This window comes from Camelus bactrianus, chromosome 7 (genome assembly GCF_048773025.1).
Source record: "Camelus bactrianus isolate YW-2024 breed Bactrian camel chromosome 7, ASM4877302v1, whole genome shotgun sequence".
Classification (NCBI taxonomy): domain Eukaryota; kingdom Metazoa; phylum Chordata; class Mammalia; order Artiodactyla; family Camelidae; genus Camelus; species Camelus bactrianus.
The window spans coordinates 33,874,966-33,899,316 of record NC_133545.1 but is presented as its reverse complement, the minus strand read 5'-3'; the positions used below and the strand labels follow the sequence as shown (position 1 = coordinate 33,899,316).

Here is a 24,351-nt window from a genome sequence, read left to right as displayed (position 1 = left end):
GTTTTATCTCTCTGTAGAGACTGTATCTCCGAATATATTTATCTCTGTCACTGAAGGACCCATCTTAGAGTCAGCTCACAATTCCGTTACGAATGTCAATACTGAGCAGAGATGAAAGAAAAAAGCAATCTTCAGAGACTGATTATGCAGCAGGCCATTACAGCTAGTAGGCAAGAAGTCTCAGAATGAACAGTCCAGCCCGGTTCCAGCTGTCCTGTACTCCTGCAGGGAGAGCTCACCAGCAGTCCAGCTGGTGGAGTGTGTATCTAAAAGTAGTGCGGTGTTTTACAATTCAGCACATAATGATAATTGCAACTTGGTTTTGGATTGCTTATTGTGACGATAAAGACATCAGTAGCCATTTAAAAGACGCAATCTCTAAGTGTCTGTTTTACTGATATAATAAAAGTTACCTTTTTGTTGTTAGTGACTAATGGAATGTAAGGTATTTTCAAGGAAAAATAAAACAGTCTAACATAAATCTGAATTTCAGATAAGTATGACAACATACAGGTGCATCAACAGCAAGTTAGACTTAATCTTTTCCAAATATGGCAAAATTCAAGTCACTTGATACAAAAAAAAGGCTGTGGAGGGAAGTATGAATGAAAAAGTGAAATTCAGCTAAATACCGCTACTTCTAGTTCATTTTATAATTTTGCTTCTAAATGGCATCTCCTGAGAACCTGAGGACTGTAGGCTAACTCATTTGATTGTAACTGAATAGTATTATTTATTAATAACCTTTTAATTTTCTCTCCCTAGGGGAAAATAAAACAGCCATCACTGAAAGGTTTTCTTTTTTCCCCTGTAACCAGTTATCAAAGAGAATGACAAATAAGTAAAATTACAAGGTATAAACCAGCAAAGATTTTGAAAAAATAGACAAATTTTGGAAGCATATTCATTATGGTTAATGTGCTTCAGTCTTCTCTATATTCAGTTTCTCAGCCTGTCCAATGTCTAGGCCAATAACTATTAAGGACAGTCATAACAAGGATAAAGTCATCAAACATACTGAATTAACTGTGAGCTAACAATATTATATATAAGATAATCATAATTAGTTAATGGATATTAATTATGGAGTTTTTTCCCTTTGGACTAATTCTTTTTCTCTTTTTTCCTTTTATCTTTTATTTTATTATAGTTAGCATCATGCTGCTATTCCTGCCAGTACTGAACAAGCATGGGATTTGAATGTTATACTCCTAAATAAATGAATTGCTTAACTTCCCGTGGCCATCTACACATACTCCATCTTCAAAAAGTTTATCAATATTCTATCATAAAGGAGACAGGAACCTCTTTTTCAATATGCATGACATTTCTGGACATTGCAGTCGTGGTACTGGCACTTATTTCCATGAAGAAAAACTTCTCAGTTCTATGGCATTCATCATTTGACAAATGCAACTCTTTTCCTTATCAGTCAGCTCTTACTGATCTTACTAGCAGTGACTGCGGAATCCTTAAGGGCCCATTAAATTTCTGAAGAAGAAAGCTAAGATGAAGGACCTGCCACTCCAAATTCATGTGCTACTTGGCCTAGCTATCACTACACTAGTACAAGCTGTAGATAAAAAAGCGGATTGCCCACAATTATGTACATGTGAAATCCGGCCCTGGTTTACACCTAGATCCATTTATATGGAAGCATCTACAGTGGATTGCAATGATTTAGGTCTTTTAAATTTCCCAGCCAGATTGCCTGCTGACACACAGATTCTGCTCCTTCAGACTAACAATATTGCAAAGATTGAATACTCCATAAACTTTCCAGTAAACCTTACTGGCCTGGACTTATCTCAAAACAATTTATCTTCAGTCACCAATATTAATGTAAAAAAGATGCCTCAGCTTCTTTCTGTGTACCTAGAAGAAAACAAACTTACTGAGCTGCCTGAAAAATGTCTGTCTGGACTGAGCAACTTACAAGAACTCTATATTAATCACAACTTGCTTTCTACAATTTCACCCGGAGCCTTTATTGGCCTACATAATCTTCTTCGACTTCATCTCAATTCAAATAAATTGCAGATGATCAATAGTCAGTGGTTTGATGCTCTTCCCAATCTGGAGATTCTGATGATTGGGGAAAATCCAATCATCCGAATCAAAGACATGAACTTTAAGCCACTTATCAATCTTCGCAGCCTGGTTATAGCTGGTATAAACCTCACAGAAATACCAGATAATGCCTTGGTTGGGCTTGAAAACTTAGAAAGCATCTCTTTTTATGACAACAGGCTTATTAAAGTGCCCCATGTTGCTCTTCAAAAAGTGGTAAATCTCAAATTTTTGGATCTAAATAAAAATCCTATTAATCAAATAAGGAGGGGTGATTTTAGCAATATGCTACACTTAAAAGAGTTGGGAATAAATAATATGCCTGAACTGGTTTCCATCGACAGTCTTGCTGTGGATAACTTGCCAGATTTAAGAAAAATAGAAGCTACTAACAACCCCAGGTTGTCTTACATTCACCCGAATGCATTTTTCAGACTACCCAAGCTGGAATCACTCATGCTTAACAGCAATGCCCTTAGTGCCCTGTACCATGGTACCATTGAGTCTCTGCCAAACCTCAAGGAAATCAGCATACACAGCAATCCTATCAGGTGTGACTGTGTCATCCGTTGGATTAATATGAACAAAACTAACATTCGATTTATGGAGCCAGATTCACTGTTTTGTGTGGACCCACCTGAATTCCAAGGTCAGAATGTTCGGCAAGTGCATTTCAGGGAAATGATGGAAATCTGTCTCCCTCTTATAGCTCCCGAGAGTTTTCCTTCTAATCTGGATTTAGAAGCTGGGAGCTGTGTTTCCTTACACTGTAGAGCTACTGCAGAGCCACAGCCTGAAATCTACTGGATAACACCTTCTGGTAAAAAACTCTTGCCTAATACTGTGACAGAGAAGTTCTATGTCCATTCTGAAGGCACATTAGATATAAGTGGCATTACCCCAACAGAAGGGGGTTTATATACTTGTATAGCAACTAACCTGGTTGGTGCTGACTTGAAGTCTATTATGATCAAAGTGGATGGCTCTTTTCCACAGGATAACAATGGATCCTTGAAAATTAAAATAAAAGATGTCCAGGCCAATTCAGTTCTGGTGTCTTGGAAAGCAAGTTCTAAAATTCTCAAATCCAGTGTTAAGTGGACAGCCTTTGTCAAGACTGAGAATTCCCATGCTGCCCAAAGTGCTCGAATACCATCTGACGTCAAGGTGTACAATCTTACTCATCTGAACCCATCAACTGAGTATAAGATTTGCATTGATATTCCGACAATCTATCAAACAAGCAGAAAACAATGTGTAAATGTCACCACAAAAGGCTTGGACCCTGATCAAAAAAAATATGAAAAGAGTAACACTACAACATTTATGGCCTGCCTTGGAGGCTTTCTGGGGATTATTGGTGTCATATGTCTTTTCAGCTGCCTCTCCCAAGAAATGAACTGTGATGGTGGACATAGCTATGTGAGCAATTACTTACAGAAACCAACCATTGCATTCAGTGAGCTTTATCCTCCTCTGATTAACCTCTGGGAAGCAGGCAGAGAAAAAGGTACCGCATTGGAAGTCAAAGCAACTGTTATAGGTGTGCCGACAAACATGTCCTAAAAACAGCCAACTAAACCTACTTCAAAGAAAAACTCACAACTGTGGTTGTACTTCAAAAAAAAAAAAAAAAAAAAAAGGCAGAGAAATATTACTTCCTAGAAAGAAGTTTAAGCTTCACCAATGCTGCTCCTGACCAATGGACATACGAACAAGTTCAGCATTTTAATTAACTGGCTTCAAAGGGTACTGTGGCAACCAAATAAAATCCATTTTCTAGAACTTTCATGTAACTTTTATGTCTGGACTACAGTTAAAGTGGACAAAAAACATTTCTGTATTTTTTTTAAGTATATAAGAGTAGTTGAACTGAGCAATACCTCCTCCTGTGTTGTATTACACATATTAGCCACGAGTTTTTGCAGTGAGCAGATAAACTTGAATTGACACGTGGTGTAATAAAATGGACAAATTCTGTAGAGTAGACACAGTGAGTATGTGGATCTCTTTTATAAGAAAAAATACATTTTGGATTAAAATCAATTGCTTTTGTCTTGTTTTTGTTTCTAAATAAACAATAATTTCTGGGAAATATCATTGGACCAGATATCATTTAAATGATAATGTTTTCAAAAAAGTGTTTTTCTATAATGAAACGTGGAATGCTACAAGTAAGACACTTTTACTGGATGATATAACTACATTTTTATAAGGCACAAAAATAGATTTTAGAGTGCACTTTATCAATACTGAAAGTTGATACTAACATTGTATTTAACCCTTTATTGACAAACAAATCCTCTAGGAAATTATGTATTTGCTTATAGATTTCCTTTTCTTAACAAGCAGCTTTTGGAGTGGATTTAATTATTAAGTTCACATGATATAAATCCAATATCTAAGGAACTGAAAGCCTTATTTTAATAATCGGTAGTAGCTCAATATTAGGCTGCTTGCTTTGCAGGAAATGTTGCCAAATTTCAGTAGGACTTATGATCTATGTGCAATTTTCAAATCTTACTGTAATTGCAAACACTTAATGAGCTTCACTGCAATAACAAGCAAATAATCTAATAATCTGCCATGTTACAAATGCAGTAAAGAAACTACATGTTCTACACGACCCCAAAGAAGGAGGCTTTTATATACTTGTATAGCAACTAAACTAGTTGGTTCTGACTTAAAGTCTGTTATGATCAAAGTGGATGGTTATTTTCCCCAGGATAACAATGGATTTTAGAATTTTAAGAGACTAGGATTTCCCAAGACTAGGATTTTAAAATTTTATTTTAATAAATGCTTAATTCATAGTAGAAGAAGTTTATCACGTTGAATTTTAGCAAATTCTCCCTTTTATTTAGCTCACCTCATTATAAAAATGACATAAATCAAGTAGTTTCAGAGGTCAATAGGAATTTAAGAGGACAGTTTTGCTAATGAAAGGAAAAGCTTCTGAGGCTAATTTAGAATAAAGGAAAAAAATTAACTGTAGTTCTCTATAATTATATTTAAGGCACCTAAAGAACACAGCTTAAAACAAATTAAGAACCAATGAATTAAAGTGCTAATAACATTACTAATTATTTTAGAATCTTGTATAGAAAATGTAAGAATTTTACCTGGAAAAAAACAATCAAGTTTTTTTTTTTTAGGGTCTTAGACATATTTACAAATAAAAATTCACCATCTTGCAAAATAAATGTATTTGTGTACAAAGAAAGCATCCCAAAACAATTTTTAAAAACCCCTAAGATAATAAGCCTTACTTTTTATAGGCAAATTGCTTATCTTTACAAAGCTACAAGGCTTCTATCTTAATTGCTGCTGTATCTGTTTATAATCAAGTATTTAACTTTTCTTAGGGTAGTTTGCTCATATTATCAACATGTCGCTGGCCTATAAACATTTCTAGCACTATAGTCATATCAATTTAATTGTTAATGCTAGACATTTGCTTTTGTGATAGCACTGACAGTTTCTAATTAAATCCTAGCTGTTTTTGACAATGTTAGAAGGTAACTGGTATGAACTCTTTTAAAAGGAAAGAACAAACTGTGTTAATTTTAACACAACCAAAATATGAAACTTGCTAATTCAATGTGTTTCCCAAACACAAATTCTACAACCTGATGAATCACTATCACAGAGAAGCTGACATTAGAATTTATCAGCAAGACACGCTCATACATCATGAGAGGTTTCAGCACCACGTTCAGAGCTTTCTAAGAGCCAGGCTATTTATCAAAAATATAGGAGCTGAAATATGACCTATTAGGATGCAGGTATTGTATAGGTCAGCAAGAATTTGCTCATGTATCTTGTATGTTTCTTTTAAACTTATCTGCATGAAGAACTATAACATACATGATGTAAAGCTGACATCCATTTCAAGCTACATTTTACTTAGAGAAATTGCAACAAATAAGCACTCTGAATAGATACCTAATAGTGAGCAGTAAAATGAAGTGTTTTTGTAACAGCTGAATACAGATGCTCAAAGCAAATCGTGATCCTATTTGCTTAAATTTCAATCTAAATTGCCAGTAAGAAAAAAAAAAGACATTTGCTTCAACAACAGAATGGTATTTTATATTCTCTCTGTTACCTCCTAAACCTCACATAAAATTAACTAAGCACTGGTCAAAGTACTCAAAGCAAATAACTTAAAATTTGGTGATAACATACGGATACAATGGCAAACTTTGTATATAACAAATAATACCCTACAGTTTATATCTCTATGAATGCCAACTGATATCCTCACCTTGCATAAAGGAAAACACTTTTTTTTACAAAAAAATTTTAAAGAATTAATATTTTATAAGTTACATTACAAAATAAAATCCAAATTTTCTGAAAATAAGCATGTCTAGTTAAATACAAAAATGCATACAAATAGAATGGAGGAAATTGTGTAACTGTTGGCAAAGCCAAGTAACAATACGTTGCCAGTCATATGCTGACCATTCTGCCTAGAAAGAAATGAAATAGATTTATGGTGCATATTATCAGTCTTTTGATAGTTACTACAGTTCTTACATTTTATTCTAATTACATGAAAAGTTCTTAAGCAAAACTATGTAACAGTGAGCATAAGTTTAAAATTATAATTCCTTAGTCTATTCATTTAACTCTCTTGTTTATAATGAATAAATTTGTATTAGTCACTGGAAAACAGAAGTGAACAAGAAAAATTTGCCACCATTAAGAGGCTTATATTCAACTGGATTGCATACTGATTATGTATCACTGCTTTCACAAATATGTGTAAACTATGTTACCTAGTAGACACCAAGCTTCAATGCATACTTTCACAGAATGCTAATACTCAGAAAATCACAGGGCTTTTTTCCCTTGGTCTAAAACGTTTTACTTATCACAATATGATGATATAGGAACTTAAGTTTATTATTGATCTTAGTACACACACACACACACACACACACACACACACAAGCCTAATATCATCCTTAGACTGGTTAAATTAATAGGCATGTCTACTTACCACAAATTATTTCTAGGCAGAGAAAGATGGATAACTATTACGCTTCCCCTATTTTCAACATAGAGAGATTGACCACCCAAGAAATATGAGACATTAGATTCAAGAAGGTAATCTAGGACTGCCAAAATGTTATATATTTTATGAGGAGGACCAACTTAACTCTATCCACTTTTATAAAATCTTCCAACAACTACAAAGAAAATTTCCATAGATTAGCCTTTTACATGAAAAATTAGAAGTGATAGGACAGTAATTAATTAAAAAAAAAGTTAACAACTAGAAGTTTAAAAGTATGTATTTGCTAAGAGAAAATTCCAATAAAATGTTCCCACAGCTATCATAAATATCAGGAAAAAATTCTCATCGTGTATGTAACTATCAAGCAACATTTTAGCTTCATCACAGTGTTAATTTTCTAGGAGATGGGAAACTATAAATAGTGATTATATTTTGGCTACACTTTCTTTCATTAAATCTCTCTTTTCTCTCTCTAATATTTCAAAACAAATTACAACAAATAAGCAAAAGTTTTTTCAAAGAATATGGTTGTCACAGATACGTTTAGTATGTCAAACATTCTAAATGGTCATTTGGGGATAAATCTAACCAGAAAGACTAAAATGATCCTCTCTTTCAGGTGGTAGTATTTTCACCCTTAGTTCTATAGCCCTTACTTCTATAATATCATTTTACCCTGACTATTGCATTGCTAACTAGGCCTTTGCTTGGGAGCACGGAATGAAACAGCCATGCCTAGACTCAAAATGGTATAATCAGTATCATGGAATTCTGGAAAAGGAAATTGACTCCAGTTTCAACACCATAGTGGCTGCTTTCGTGTGTTCACTTGAAAAATGAGGACTTTATCTATTGTTAAGGGTGACTACCCCTTTGATTTATCTTATTTCTCTGAAGCAAGGGAAAAATAAAAACACTATTTGTACTCAGAATTAAAATGACAAAATCTGAGTTAATTTTAATAGCCTCAGTCCATATATCTATTCATAAATAAAATTATTAAAAGTTTGAAAGAATAACATTCTAGTAAAATATAGATTATTTCCAAAATCTGACCTTAACATGTCAGTAATGATATAACATAGGTGCTCCTGAATTGACTATTAAGCATTCAGTGTCCTCAAATGAGAAGATACATGAAATAGAACACAATTCCTTTTTATTCCTACTGAAAATAGACAAGCCCACAGCAATCTGAATTTACCTATTCTCATTCACTTTACATATACATCAGAGGGCTCTTAGTTTTGAAATAAGCCATATAGTCAATACCAAATAGGGGGTTAGATATATCACAGACACATCGATACAATTTTCTCTTGAAAGCAAAGTGAAGTCTTTAAATAAGTAATAAATACAGAGCAAGTATCATGTATTATTTCAAAATTATGGTAGAGTGGTCCAGAGTAACAAAGCATAGTGAAACAAACTGTGGTTGACCTTGGCAAGCCTTTCAGAAGAATGAACTGTAATGGCATCTGAAGGCCTCACAGTGCTTTCTGTGTTTATATTTATCTTTTCTAACTCTGATTTATCTTCAAGAAACTAATAGCATTATGTGACCATTGTAAGGAAAATCCAGCTTCTCATTAAAACATATGGTTTGGTGTCTGAAGTCATTGATTCAAAATCCAATTGCAATATCCATTTATAATGTTTACCAGCCTCTGGAACAAACAATGGAGTAAACTTAGGACCCTCCTAATCCTAGCATTGAGAGAATTCGCATATAATAAAATAACCTCCCTGTCATTTGTGGTACCAGATTCAAGGCTGGTAAAGAAATAATTCTTAAACCATCAGAGATGCTGTTATTAAAGGAGTATGATCAAAAACACTGAAAGAGTTCTTCAAAAGAATACTACATAAAATTGAAATTCATTATCAGAACTGGGATTAAAGTCAGATACTTCTGGTAAATATCCATTTAATAATAACTGCAGAGAGGAGTCATGTATTCAGTGAAGATCAGAAAAATCACGTCTCCAAAATAACTTTAAGACTTCTGCAATCCCCATCCCTATTTCCTAGTTAGTTAATCAACAAACCCATATTCCAATAAATAATTTTCATATTAAATCATTTCTTTTATTAGACTTAGAAACATTTACATACAAAATGTATGAATTTATACAATTATGTGATTCTAACTGCCCAATTCAAACCTTGGAGTGTAAAAATAAGAATCCATCAATAAAGAAAAGGTGTAAAAACAGAAGGAAAGAAAACATTTCTTTCTTCTAACAAAATCTTTATCTATATATATTCATATAGATTTAATAGACTGCACTGAAAAATACTGAGCTACATCAAAACAACTTTGTGAGGTAAGGGGAGTCAGGTTTTCCAAACAATGGATTATGTGTGTCTCAGCCCAGGATCAGTTCTGAAGTGACAATGTGATGTGTGAGATGTTTTCCTGGCATATAAAATGCACTGCAATTAATAATCATAGTATTAACACTATTTTATTTGAATAAACATATATTCACATTTACTTAAGTGGCAAGGTAAAAACTAGGAAGGAAGGAAACATTTAGTGAATGCTGAGTACGCAACAGACTAAAAATGTTCTACAGTCATAAGAAACCCACTCAGATCTAAAGAAGAGGGGTGGGAAAAATGAACATTTACCAACTTACTATGTGTCAAGCTTACTGATGGATGTGTGTGTCATGCATATATAATTAAATTAATTCAATTTTCATGAAATCCCCATGGGTTCAGTGTTAACATTTCCATTTTATAAATCAGCCTCAGAAAAGTAATTTTCTTTCCCAAGATAACAATAACATAGAGCAGAAAAAAACAAAAGATATAACATCATGAGAAATAGTAACACTCAGGCACTTTTTTGGAATGCCATAACCCGCAAAAATAACTAATAGGTGAAATTTAGGGGAGGGAACAATCCATCAGTAGTATACCAGATTCATTAATCGTGCTTATTATCTTCTAACTATCTCCACCAATATGTTCATTTATAATATTCCTACCTTGGTTTTGCATGAAGAATTGGGGTAAAGAGTTCCTATTTGCCAGTTTTCAGTTATTACTTGCCAAAAAACAGAACTGTGAATACTGGTTTATCAAAAAAATTAAAATAAACACAAAACATAAAAAAAAACTGCACATATTCTTACCAACTTTAAAAATAAGTGTATTTGCTAAGTACTCACTGGCAGGAAGGTACTTCTAGGGACTTATAAAAGACTTTTCTTATAATTATTTCCATGCATCCATTTCACAGTCCCCATGCAGAAAACTCTGCTGTTTTTCAATCCCATTACAGAGAAGTGCAGGATAATTACCTGTTTCACCTGCTTTCTGACTCCTAGATTATATTTGTCATACATAATAATTCGACCTTAGAAGAACCCTGCATAAAGAGTAAGGATTAAGGGGAAATGTTTTTCCCTTCGAACTTCTGCCAACATTCCCATTCTTGCAAGGACTGGTGTCATGAACAGTAGCTTAGAGGATGAGAAGTCAGTACACTCTGATACAGTTGAGCTTTGTTGGATGACTTGTAGTCTATTATAAACCTTGAGTTCTGAGGAGTTCTGATTTGTGATTGAAATTTATAAATTAGTTCTGAGGAGTTCTAATAAGTTATTCTAGAAGAACAAAACTATTTAATACAGGTTAGATAACATGGATTGTTTGTTGATAAATGAGGCAGCAAAAAATATTAAATAAAAACTTGACACCATCAAACTTATCCATGAGTTAAAAACTTACAGATGCCCATGTAGGAAGTTGATCGTCTATATATCCCAGGAGAAGAAACAAGGTGATTCATTAAAATCAACAAGCAAACATTTCCATAGATTAATGAGCTTCAATGAAATTAAATTGGCATGCAGATTTTATGTGTAAAGAAGTTCCTCAGTATTCAATGAGTACTTTTTGCTTATAAATGTTTTTTGCTTATAAATATTTCAGTGACTATGCTGAACCATGTTCTCATTCCAAAGATACACGTTTCATTTTTTTTAATGAATCATTTGTATGGCAGAACTTCTTTGCTGCTATTATTTAGAAAATGTTATTTAGAAAATAATAGTAGCAAAGCTTCTAAACAGAGAAGCAAGGAGTGGCCCCTGTTTTCATTCATACATCAATTTTATCCATGCACTCTTCATCCACTGAGGATCTACTAAGTGCCAGACACAATATTAGCTACTAGAGAGTCAGCGCTAACTGTGACAGACAAATTCCCTGACATCATAAAACTTATCATCTAAAGATAGATACCAACAAGTGAATCTGGTAATTGCAATACAGGTTAATAAAAATAGTACAGGCATGGGATAGCTTACATGTATGTTGGGGTATAGCTTAGAAAGGGTCCAAAAAGGGTTCTAACATCTAAGACTATCTTCACACAATCTCCCAATTAGAGAGCTAAGAAATGTTGGGAGCAGGCTAGGGATAGTGTGAAGACGACAGCAGCCTGAAGAATATGAACAACAACAGCATGCTGAGTGACTGGGAGAAAGTTCTGAAGAAGGAAAAAGCCAGAATTGGCTTCCAAAGAAAAATAAAGATATGAGTAAAAAAACAAAACAAAACAAAAAAACTTTACTTGGTGCTAAACATGGTGGAAATTAGATCCCAGGGAAAATGACAAGGCCAAATTTAAAACACCAGGATTAATTTATAAGGCTGCAAATAATAGTTTTCCACATTTCACTACTGTCTCCCTTTGTAAACAAGCCTCAGTTTCTCATCTAATCCCTAGTCCTCCAAAGCTGGGAATGTGAAAAGCGGGAAATAAGAGAGAAAAGAAACAGAGGCATATACATTACTGTCTCAGGTCTCGCCTAATCTGAAACCACACCACACACACACACATACACACACAACCCTCACAAGCACATCCTCAGACACCCACCTTTCATGTTCAGGGTAAGTATAATTCACTACATGCAAGATACCCTCTTTTCAGATATTAAAAAAATACATCACCTCTGAAGTTAACAGGGGGTCAAAATGTTAGCTAGCTCTCCACTGTCTCCCTCCAAAAGGCAAATAAGTGAGAGAGGCTTTCGATATTCAGGGCAGTTTTGTACATAAAAACCCATGTAATGTAAAATTAGAGTCTGTGCATTTGAATTTACAACTGATCTACTTCTGTTTCCACTGTCAATTGTATTTCTCTTTTAGAAATTTCACACATATGTTACATAGAATTTAGTAAGTTTTGTAAGCATAAAAACAGATTTAGGAACACCAGGAAAAAACAGTGTGTCTCATTTCCTTGGATTATGTTTTCTATTATACCAGACACAGTTCCAACTGGACCTCAGAGATACCACTTTTCTCAGATAATAGGAAAAAAATTGCTCTCTTGTATGTTTCCAGTTGAAACCCTGAACTCAAAATAACTTAGAATAGGGAAGAGTGGAATAGGCAGAAGTCCTGACCCACATGAATTGGACACTCATTCTAGATTTTCTATGGTTTCTCAACACTGTGCTCTCTTAAGAAGAGAACTTTATTAAGATTATCTAATACAAGTCTAATATAGACTATTAAAGAAGAGAATTATGTCAGTAATTTAATTTTGAAGCTGTACTTTAAAATTAATAGAGAAGATAAGCATTAATAGACATAATCGACCTAACATAAAAAAATAAGCATTAGCATAAAAATTCAAAAATACTTTTGTTATTAAATTTTTGCCAAAAGGTTTTAGGGAACCGTGATAGAAAGACTATTAAATTAGTTACTTTTGATTCCTTCAATATCTTTTGTTTGAAAACTTTGTTGGCGATTTTTACCTAAAACCAAAGGGGATATTCCAAACAGAAAATAAACTGGGAAACAGCACCTCCGCCTTCCCACGATATGTAAGACGCTGGGGTCTGGGTACGCCCAGAGAGACTTTGGCAACACTCTGATGCTAGCTCCTAAGCGTGGAGAGGACTCCAATTCACCGTGGCAAACGTGTCTGTTCCATTTCACTCTGGTATGGATAACAGAGGTACTCTTTAGATAAAATGATTCTAAGTAAGTATAATAACAGAGTGATTTTAATTTTATTGGTAAGAGTAATTCTGTCCCAGCACTAGGCTGCAGTACTCAAGCCAACTGTTTTTCAGTGTGAATACTCATGCCAGGTAAGAATATGTATCTGGTGCAGCATGAACTGTCATCTCATTCAAGACAAAACAAGTCAAGTTTTAGCTTCACTGAAGCCAGAATATGTAAAAAACTAGATGGTCTATGAGTTCAGTAGCCCTAGACGTTGGAAGTTAAATTAAAATCTTAAACTTATGAAAACATCATAAAACTCTGCTGATTACACATTTGTCAAGTACTTTTAAAAATGTAAGACATTTTCACATATGTTATGTTTGCCATTTGAATATATTATCCATAGCTCCCCTGTGATGTCAGAAAAATTACACTACCCTATCTTGATGAATTATTGGTCATAATGAAGGAGATATCGAATAAAATTATCATCAAATTTGCAAACCCAATGAATCTTTCCCCTGCTCCAAAGTGAGCACTGTCAAACATCTGTGGGTGCTGTTCACAGTGGCAATGGGCTTATCAATAAAGATTTTTGCTGTAGTGGGAAAAGCCAACCCTATGATCTTTAAATAATCTGGCTTCAGAAAGGAGCTTTTATATTAAACTTATCCTAAAAAAAATCTCCTTGACTTGAAATTCCAAGCTTATCATCGTGATGTCATATTATTACTTTAAAATATATTTTAAATGGCATAATTTTATATCATTTTGTCTTAAAATATTTTCTTACTAAAGGAACATTATCATACAAAATCAAGAAAATACAGAAAAGAGTCTCATATTCTTCCTGCCTCCTTTTTATAAAAGCCTATCATTCCGTCTCCCACAAAGTTTATATTACGTCTGACTGTACTACCTTCACTCTCAGTCCAGACTAGAGCTGTCCAGACCGTAAAAGTGGCAATAAAGACCTCCAGTCTCCAAATGAAAGACTTCACTGCCCACTCCATCACCTCCTCACCTAGCCCCCACGTCTCCCAACAGCATGACTGACAGATGTTACCAGCCTCTATTAGATCAGTCCTGTATATATCAGCCTTTGCAAAGCTTTAGGACTATAAAGAATTTTACTCTCATGTTCTACTGAGAATTTGCTTCTTTTCTAATTTTCACGAGTTTTATTTTAGGGAGCAAAAAAAAAAAAAAAAGAATGAGCTTAAGGTATGTATTGTAGGGCAGCAGTGCAAGTCGATTATGCTATCACATCCTAGTATTTTCTTTGCTCCACACTGAAGATATCCATGTCCTTAAAGCAATTCAGGTCACTCTTCTTTGGAGATGATCCAACTCATTAAAGTCTCTCTTAAAATACCGAAAACAGAAGGCAATCATTCAGGTATGCTAAGCTTGCTTTCTTTGGTTGGGGAGCAATGGTAATAAAATTCCTGCACTATTTTAGACTGAAAGCAGAGCCAACTGCAGGCAGACAAGGGTCATCATACTTGATGCTAAATCTTGTGGTTAGCAACACCACCAATACCATCATCACCAGCACTTAGTAAATGCTCAGCCCTAGCATACATATAAACTAACTGGACACCTATGAGGAAGATTCTATCAGTGGCCATATATTATATAATAAGTGAGAAAGTTTAGGCTTAGAAAGTTTAAGGGACTTACCAAGATTTCTCTGTGAAGTTTTTATGGGCAGTGGTGAGAGGGATTTGGTGTCCATGTAAAAGAAAAATTGACAGGTTGTTAGCTTGCTCACACCTAGTGTAAACCTTGCAATTTCTCATATGAACTGATATGACCTCTTAGATAAACGTCATTCAGCAAGTAGTAGGGGTGGGGATGATGATAACTTAATTAGCATCAGCAATTATCCTAAGAGCAGAAAATTAATAATCTCCATAGTTAGAAATAGTTATTTCATTGACATCATATTTTTGGAAGTAAAACCTAACACCGAGAACTGGAAAACAGAGTCAGAGTAACGGCATCCTCTTGATGCCCTGGTCATTAGATCAAAAGAGCTACCAGGCTTCCAGTCATCACCAGAAAGACAATCACAGGTGGGAGGATATAGCTTAAGTGGTAGAGCACATGCCTAGCATGCACAAATTCCTGGGTTCAATCCCCAGAACCTCCTCTAAAAATAAATAAATACACCTAATTACCTACTCCCTCAAAAAAAAAAAAAAAAAAAAAAAAGGAGAAAGACTATCACAGCTACTCAAAAAGAATACTAAAGAATGGTATTCCTTACAATGTACTTCCTCCACAGCTTAATTTACTAACAGTAGTAAAACTCCATCAGGAGTTAATGTGATGCTGAGAAGAGAAGTATAGATGAGAGTAAAGCTTGTTTTTGTTTAGCTACTTGGCTTCTAAACTTATTTTTAAGTGTATTCCACATTATAATAAATAAAACACATTGTGACACAAACATACAAAATTGAAGTTTCACACACACAAAAATCTAGCTGTACAATTCAAACTTACTATATTTTCTATTCTATTCTAGCTTTTTAATATTACATCTATTAGTTGATTTCATTAACTACTAATTAGTCATGACCTGCAATATGGAAAATATTAAACACCTACTAGTACAACCAGAAATAAGCCCCAAGTCAAGAAATATCTGTGGAATTACCACTTAGCTCCTTTTTTTGTAACTACTAGTTCAAAGCTTAATGTTGCTCTTTTTCATTCCAAGATAATTAGGGAAAGTTGAAGAGACAAAAAGATGGCAACAGCAGTTATTGAAGGGATGCTGGGTGAAGGCATCGAGGAAGGAAGAGCATGTCACATAAATACTGAGGCTGTGGGCAAGGTATAGTCCAAGGGGTAGAGTGTATGCTCAGCATGCACGAGGTCCTGGGTTCAATCCCCAGTACCTCCATTAAATAAGTAAATAAATAAAACCTGTGTATTTACATGCAATATATTGTATATATGCAGTCAAATTGTAACACTTCTACCTAATAAAACTGAAAATGAAAAAAAGTAAATAAATAAAACCTAATTACCTCCCCATGGCAAAAAAATTAAAAATAAATAAATACTGAGGCTCAGAAGACTTGAATAACTGGCCCAAAAAAGGATTGGGATTAAAATCCAAATCTACATGACTCCAAAGTTTGTAATTTTTTATAGAGGTTAGAAAACAGCCTACAGCAATACAGTTATTATTTCTAAAATCATCTGTCTGATGATACTGCACTAAAAACCTCTCAAAGGGTAGGGGAAAATCTTAATTAAATCAGGAGATTTTCAAATAAACGTTTTATAGATTTCTAGGTAAGAATGTCCATTGGAGATTCCTGGCTTTCAGCTGGAGATGTTCTCTTAAGTTTCATTTAAGGAAAGGAGCAGGGTATTGTTCCTAAGGCTGCCACAAGAAAGTAGCACACAGCCTTCTCCCCTAGGTCTACATCCAACTCTCCCTTTCTGTTCTCTTATAAAGGCACTAGCCATTAGAGTGATTTGATGGCATCTGCAGACATGATTTCAAAATAAAGTCGCATTCATAGGTACTGGGGTTAGGGCTTCAATATGTCTTTTCTAGGGACACAATTCAGCCCATTACAAGTAGAGAGAAATGGATGTATCTAGGATGTCAACTACGCAGTTTCTGCCAAAAGTTGGAAAGCTGAAAAGAGATGGTGGCTTGGTTCAGCTTTGAGTGGCAATAGGGTATGGGTGGAACAGAGATGAACTTCCTCCATCTCAGCTCCTTGACAGCATTCTCATGGTGTAACAAAGGTGCAAACCAAAATTAAGTCAAATTAATTTTCAAGGACCTATTCTGTGTTCAATTTATACCAATTATCAAGCTGTAAGAGCCGTTTAGATGCCTTATAATTTTTTTTTCTCCGTTTGAAGCAAGGAATTTTTAAACCAGTGTTTATTCAGTTGTGATGATCCATTTCACCATTTCTTATTCATGGCTAAATAAATAAATAAATAAATAAAGACGTTAAGCCAGAATTACAATTTTCCATTAAGCAAAACAAAACTTGTACACAACACTGGCATACTGCTTTACATACTTAGGAAGGCAAATTTTTTCTCTTTCACACTTTCAGACCACATTGCTCAAAGTAAGAAAAGACAAATGTAATCAAGCTTCATAAGCCAAGAAGCAGGCAAATGATAGGAAAAAAAAATAATTTGATTTGAGGGATAAAGATACTAAATTACCACCTCAAAGTGCTGAATAATAAAAGCAGAGTCAAAAGTAGTTCAGTTTAAGACCAAGAGGTATTTCAACAGCTTCAGCAAGGAACAGAAATCAGTGGTGCTTTTTTTGTGAGAACTTGAATATGAATGAGTTAAGAAATTATACTTTTAAAAAATCTCACTTCGAAATACAGTTGGAATACAGATGGATTCGATACACCTTTGTATAAACCTATTTCAAAATACAAAAAGCAAACGCTATCCCATTCATTCTTTTCAATGTATTTGGTGAATGCGTTTAATGTCATATTGCCTAGAGTCATCTTGATGCCTTTGTTCTATTGGAGGAAACAAGATCCCTCCAGCTAAAGGTTTTCCTCTGCTTTTGTCTGTTCAGCACTAGCACATGTAGGGTGACAGTCTCATGAAGAAAATAACCAAAGGCACTCAACTCTGTCCAGTGACTTGGCGTCGCTCCAGCGTTGATACTTCGTGCCCTACATTAACTCTGCGGCCAGAGGACGAGAGTAAGAAGGAAATAGTGTATCTCTCTGATTGTGGTAGCTACTTTTTATTACATGAGTAATGTAATTCATTGTTTCTTATACAACTGCTAACCCATGTCCAATTTCAATAGCCATCCATAAACAAACAAATGATATCACTTACTCCAAGGTAGGTTTAACTTAAATGGAACCTTGCAAAATGACTTGTAATAAATTTTTAAAATCCTGTAAGAAAAGTAGAACACACCTAGAAAAAAAAGATTAGAGATAAAAGATAACGTAGTTGTAAAACCGTTTAGGGCAAAAGAGAACTGTCTGCCTCTATGGTCTAGGAAGGAAAAATATTGAAAATTATGATGCATTCAAATACCACAAATAGAGCAGAAAATACCATACTGCTAAGTATGTTTTAGTTATTATGATTTTTAAATGTTTTCTCCATTGAAGCCTTTATTTAAAATTCTATTTGGCTATTGTGGGGGGAAAAAAACAACAAACAAGTAAATAGGATGTCCATTTGATGTGAGTATTTTACCAACAGACAGGATAAATCTGGAATTTTTATCTTTGCCCTATTTACATTGTACACTGAAGAAAATTTTTTAGAACTGAGCTAATAAAAGGCTAAATTAAGACACAGTTTTAGCGCTCTGGGAATCTTAGTAGCACTATTACCCAGAGGCAAAAAGCCTAAATGATTCTCGGAACAGGTAATAAACTGTAACAATGGCCAGAGACTGGACTAAGTTGATATTTCTTTGTTCAAAGGTATTTACTATGAAATTAAAATGTTAGAAGCTTCAGGATATACAAAGATGAGCCAGATATGTACCCTTCTTGCAAGAGTTTAGAGAATTACCTATGGTGGGAAAACTATGCAGGAGGAAAGAGAGATAAGAAATGCTACAGCAATTAAGTAGCTTCCAGATATATTTGGTGAAAATTCTAGATAATAGTAATTAAACTGATACTGATATGCATGATAACGATCTCCCTCTCTAAAAAGTTGTTCTTTTTGTAACAGAAGACATAAAATAGTGCCTATTCTCTTTATAAAATAGCAATGAATCTATTTTCTAAAATGGAAGAAAAAATACATTTTTCCTCTGAATTAAAAATCCTATTTTGAACTAGGAAAAGAGAACACCTATTAAGGTATATTTCACCTGCTGAAAACGTGGTTCACCTCACAATTTCCCAGCAAAAAGAAAAATTAGGATAATTCTTTCTCTGACAAGAAGGCCTTATGCTGTTGGCATCACTCCTTCAAAAACTGCAACTCTAATTGTATTTCTACAGTTACCTCCTAGCTTTCTATCGTCTCATCCACCAAACTCCAGATTCAATTTCCTATTTTGTTATTTTCTCAGAGTACAATGAACAAGAGTGAGTAGGGGAAAAAGAGCAGAAATAAAAAGGAGGAGAGACAAGAGACCAAAAGACAGGAAAGAAAAATGGAACAGACAACAGGCAGAGCTGGGGTGAGAGACAGACAGACAGACTGGCTGAGACTCAGGGGGCACAGAAAGGACAAAGCCCTCTGTCCACTTGAAGTGTTAGCTTATTTGCCCTTATTAAATATTGGCTTATCTCCGTTATCACCTCTTCTCTGCTGCCCTTTAGAAAATTGGTTGGCAAAGGCAGATATGACACAAGGTGGCAATAACCTGGCTGATACGGACCTTTTGGAAAGGATCACATATTTCTGAGCCCAGATTACTCAATACTAGATGTCTCCAGCTTGCACATTCAATCTACAGGCTTCTGAAATCTAAACAAAATTCAAAGTCCTAGCTGTGTGCCTTTGAAAAATACTATACTTGACTGATTATTATAGATTTGCTATTGAACAAACTTCATAAAAACTTGGAACACAAATAATGACAAAGCTAAAAAACAGAATTCGGCAGGGATGAAATAAAGTTAACAGGGCCAAGACATTGTGGCCAGATGGTATTTTGTAATTTTGGAAGTATCTGAACTTCTCACAAATGTCACAGGGTGAGAGAACTAAAAATATTTCCATCTGTCTAAACTAAAGGAAGTATTGCTCCTCATTCATGCTAATGATAACTCCATGCTGTTATCCAAGTTATTAAGACTATTTGGCTGCTTGAGAAGAAAATATGTCTATTCTTCCCCTGGAAGGTTAATATTAAAGACACTTGAGTAAATGGCTGAGTGACAAAGCAAAGCAAAATTCAGTATCATTGAGGGAGCTACTAGAAATTGTCTCTTCTTATCTACTCTGCTTATAAAAGAGGAAAATATCTATTACACATAGTATAGAACTTGGATGATAAAAATGGCACAAGAATCAGGGAATACTATGCCTTTTTTATTGAAAAATACATGGCTCGTTGGTGGCAGAGTAGGACTAGCACTCAGATCTTCTGGCCGTTAATCCAATAGTCTCTACACTGTGCATCAGTATCTGTAAATTCTAGCATGCTTGGGACTGAGAGAGAGCAAAAAAGAGACAACATTAACAGCTATTTTTTTGGTGTTGCCACCACATTCCAAACCTATACCACTAATATTTAATGTTAAACTTAGATATATTTTACTGATTACAAACAGTATTTTGAAGAACGAGAATTCAGTTCCCTTACGTAACTGCACATTTTCCCTCTCAATCTTTGATCAAAATTTTATCACAGCTTTTGGTTAAATCAACATTCATATACACATATTGTAAATTATTAGAGCTGAACCACATAGCATACTATAACTACGATTACACTGTTTCCCATACAATTTTGTAATCCCTACAGATAAATAATCACTGCCTTGTTTTTTTCAGTTGCTTAATTTTCTATGTATCTAGAACATTTCATTCTCAAGTTCTCTGCAGAACTACAAATCTGCTAACCTCTCTTGCTTAATATAGTATCCTTCCCATTCTTTTTATTATTTTATGTTGATGTTTTCTTTTTATTCCTTACTGGTATTTTAGTGACATTTCAAGGAAAGAAGATAAATGCATGTGTTCATCAACCATATTTGACAAGAAGCTAGAGATTGATTTTAATGCCTGTGTTCAATATTGAAACATTAACAGATGTTAACAAATACCAAAAGTCATGAAAGACGGAGTACCATCACAGCAGGTAGGTGTGGAAGAATTTATTGATTACAAATGTGTTTTGATTGTTGAGGAGAATAACAGATCAAAAAGTAAGGCAGAATTTTCATCTTCATTTTTTCAATAGAAGTGTCTGGAATTTAGCTTAATATAAATCTCTTTTGTCATCTCCAAATTTTAGATTAACATTTCTCAAAACTTCACTGTGCTTATGATTTATTCTGGGAGCTTGTTAAAATACAGATTATGATTAAGTCTTCAGGTCTAACAAGCCCCCAGGTAATACACATAATTTTGGTCTAAGAACTGTATACTAAGTCTAAAGCTTTAGCAAATATCACTTAACCTTGTCATAAGAGTAGGAATTGGAGGAGATCTACTCAAACATAGAAAACATTCTTAGCATGTATCTTAAGTTTCCAGTCCATGGTTCTGAGCACAAGTTCATTACTAGAGAAAGCATGTCATTCAAAGGAAGAGGAACAGGCATACCAGATCAGTGCTCTACAATCTTTGCCAACTCACCTCACACTTGATCAGTTTTTCTGCACTAAATCAGTTGTCAACAAAAAGATTACATGGAGTACTAAGGAGTTGCATTGCATATGTTTCAACGCTTCTATTCTGACACCAGTTCCAAATGGCATTTTGCAATACATTTCAATTCAGATGCTAACCATTCAAAGTTAGCACAGATCTCACAAGTTAAGGACTTCAGTTCTCTACAAGACTGCTCCCACTTCAGAAGCCAGCCACAAGTGGGTTCCCAGGTCACCTGCTTATCGACCAAATAGCAATAAATATGGGGACTTCCAATGACCATCTCAGGACTGATAACTCTCTACAATTCACAGAACTCTAAAAAGCGCTACACTTAAACAATCATAGTTGTACTATAAAGAATACAAATCAGAACTCCAAATGAAGAGAAACATGGGGTGAGGTCCTGAAGGGTCCCAAACACAGAGCTTCTGTGCCCTCTCCCCGTGAAATCAGGACATGTTACCCCTCCAACACAACAATGTGTTCATCAGCCAGGAAGCTCCACTGAGCTCAGTGTCCATGGTTTCCATTGGGATTTGAGTCATGTGATTCAACTCAATCTCCAGGCTTCTACCCCTCCTTGGAGGTTGGGAAGCTGCGATGATACCACATGGCTCAAAGCCCTAAAATTGCAATCATATGGATGGTCTTATCAGCATGGCCAGCCCTCTTCTTGATGCTTTTTAGAAGCCCACCATCAGTCACTTTATTAACATAAACTTACATATGATCTCATGAATAACAAAGATACACCATCTATCCATAGCCAATGACAAAGACTAGTTAAATTATTACACAACAGCTTCCATTTATTCTATTTGGTAAATTTCACTGCATTCTCTTTTACCAAAATTAAGATATATATACATTTTACTAGGAATGAGCTAAAAAAGAAAGTGACATGACCAAAGGCAAACAATTTTAAAAACTGAATTCTAGTCTGGCTACCAGCTAAACTGGCAAAATATGACATATCAGTGTGCCTCACTGAGTCTTCGTTTCCTCCTGGTATCAGTAAGGGATGGAACTGAATAATCTCCCTAGCATTTTCTGAATTTAATATTCCATAATCCCATAAATTTATAAAATCTACTTTATTCACTTGCCCAATTATGGATGATTTTTCCACTTGCCAATAATATTCCCTCCTAGGTTGGTCAAAATGAGCACTATCACAAACATCTTTATGGTAATTATAGTAAAATGATATTTCAATAGTCATAACAAATGATGAAAAAAAGGCTAGTATCATCTTGCCCTGAGCCGCATATTTTGCTAAACCCTATTTCTTAAATTATCTTCTTCTCTAACTTTAAACACTAAAAATTGACTCAGACTATGAATTAACTATGCAGATTTAGGAATGTTATTTATCTTTTCCTAGGATTTAACTGCAGACATTATGGATTTAGAGTTAAGTCTGAATTCCTTAATCATTAGTATGAAGGAAGGCAAAACAATATGGGAATATATAACCCACCATAAATTAAGAAGAACATAAAGCAGGACAGAGCTGTCTAAACTTAATTTTCAGTTATCTTTCATTTGTCTTTCTCATTCCAACTCTCTACTAATTGTTATTTGAACAGCAAATATCTTATTATTTGAAATAAGGAATTCATGTACTATCTCTAGTATCAGAAGCATGACAAAGCTGTCTGCATAATTCCAATAAATGGAATCATTTTATACACATATTGAAGAAATCAAAAAAGGTACAACGAACAAGGCTCATTTTGTTATTTTTCTTTCCTGAACAGGACAAGCAGATCACTACAATGAATATCTACTGTGAATTTACAGGGATTCAGGTGGAAAATAATTCATGTTAAACAGAGGTTCTCAACATCATTAACAGAGACTGAGAAAGTGGGCCAGCGTGCATGAGAGCATAAATCATAGAGGTCATGTGTGTTAATGAGAAAAAGAGCATTTATTAGCTTGCAATTTAAAATACAAAGCCCTTCTCCCTCAATGGCTTAAAATGGAACAATATCCTGTACCTGAGGACAGGAGAAGGCAGTGCCCTCAATTAGACCAACAACTCTCCCGGCCCCCAAACTTTTATTGTTGTCATTGAAATTTATCATTCCGATTTTATTTTTAGATTGTGACATCTTTGTTGTTATGGACAGAAAGCAGAGCAGAACCTGTCCTACATTACTGCATCCACTGGAGTGTTGTGTACTTTTTTTTTTTTTTAAGTTTAAGAGGGCAAATATATATTTCTTAAGTTCACAATTACTTAGTAGCTGAAGCACCATATTTCCTAACTTTTGTGTGAGCACCAACGTTTTAGGTCTGGATGCCTGTTTGGAGGTCAAAAAAGACAGAAAAATGTTTGAAAGTATAATTTAAAAATCAGAATGTCATAAAAAATATTAATCACTAGAAACTGCTATTATATAGGTGAGAAATAAGCAAAAACAGTGATTTAAAAAGAGGTAACACATTATACAATTATGATACCATATAATGACTTAATAAGTTACTAAGAAGTAACTTACTCATTTTTCTGGTACATCCCCCATCTATTCCCCCAACACCTTCCCAGGGTAAACAAGTGGAGTAAATACCCACGATTCCAAACCATGCAGCACTGACTCCTAGGTGAAAGACTCCAAGAATAAATCCATGACACCACGGGTTACGTTTAAAATATTGAGAAGCTATACCCTGTGAAAGGCCAACAATTGTTGGATTGTATTTCTTGAAAGAAAAATAGAAATGCTCTATCCTGTCTACATTTTAAAAACTCACCATTGATCATTCTACGAATATTTATTTCTTAAAAATGTATTTCCTTCACTTCCAAATTTCCTGTTGCACTGATTTCAAATGAAAGCGTTCTTTACAGACACTTCTTACTGAGACCAAGAGAAACAGTAATACCTTTAACAAAAATGGCTCCCACAATTGAAAGGCACAACAATAAACTGAAACCACAC

The 24,351-nt window shown here is 34.6% G+C and overlaps 2 protein-coding genes across 20 annotated transcripts in view; one reads left to right on the top strand and one right to left on the bottom strand.

Annotated features, from left to right (window-relative positions):
• The window catches only part of LRRN3 (leucine rich repeat neuronal 3), a 35,334-nt gene extending 31,167 nt beyond the window's left edge, over window positions 1–4,167 (top strand). Inside the window, exon 2 of the mRNA XM_010947649.3 lies at window positions 1,151–4,167. Coding sequence (XP_010945951.1) covers window positions 1,510–3,636 — 2,127 coding nt within the window. The 5' untranslated portion in view covers window positions 1,151–1,509 and the 3' untranslated portion in view covers window positions 3,637–4,167. The remainder of the gene's footprint in view (window positions 1–1,150) is intronic.
• IMMP2L (inner mitochondrial membrane peptidase subunit 2) overlaps window positions 1–24,351 on the bottom strand; it is a 937,771-nt gene that overhangs the window by 556,768 nt on the left and 356,652 nt on the right. The window lies entirely within an intron of this gene.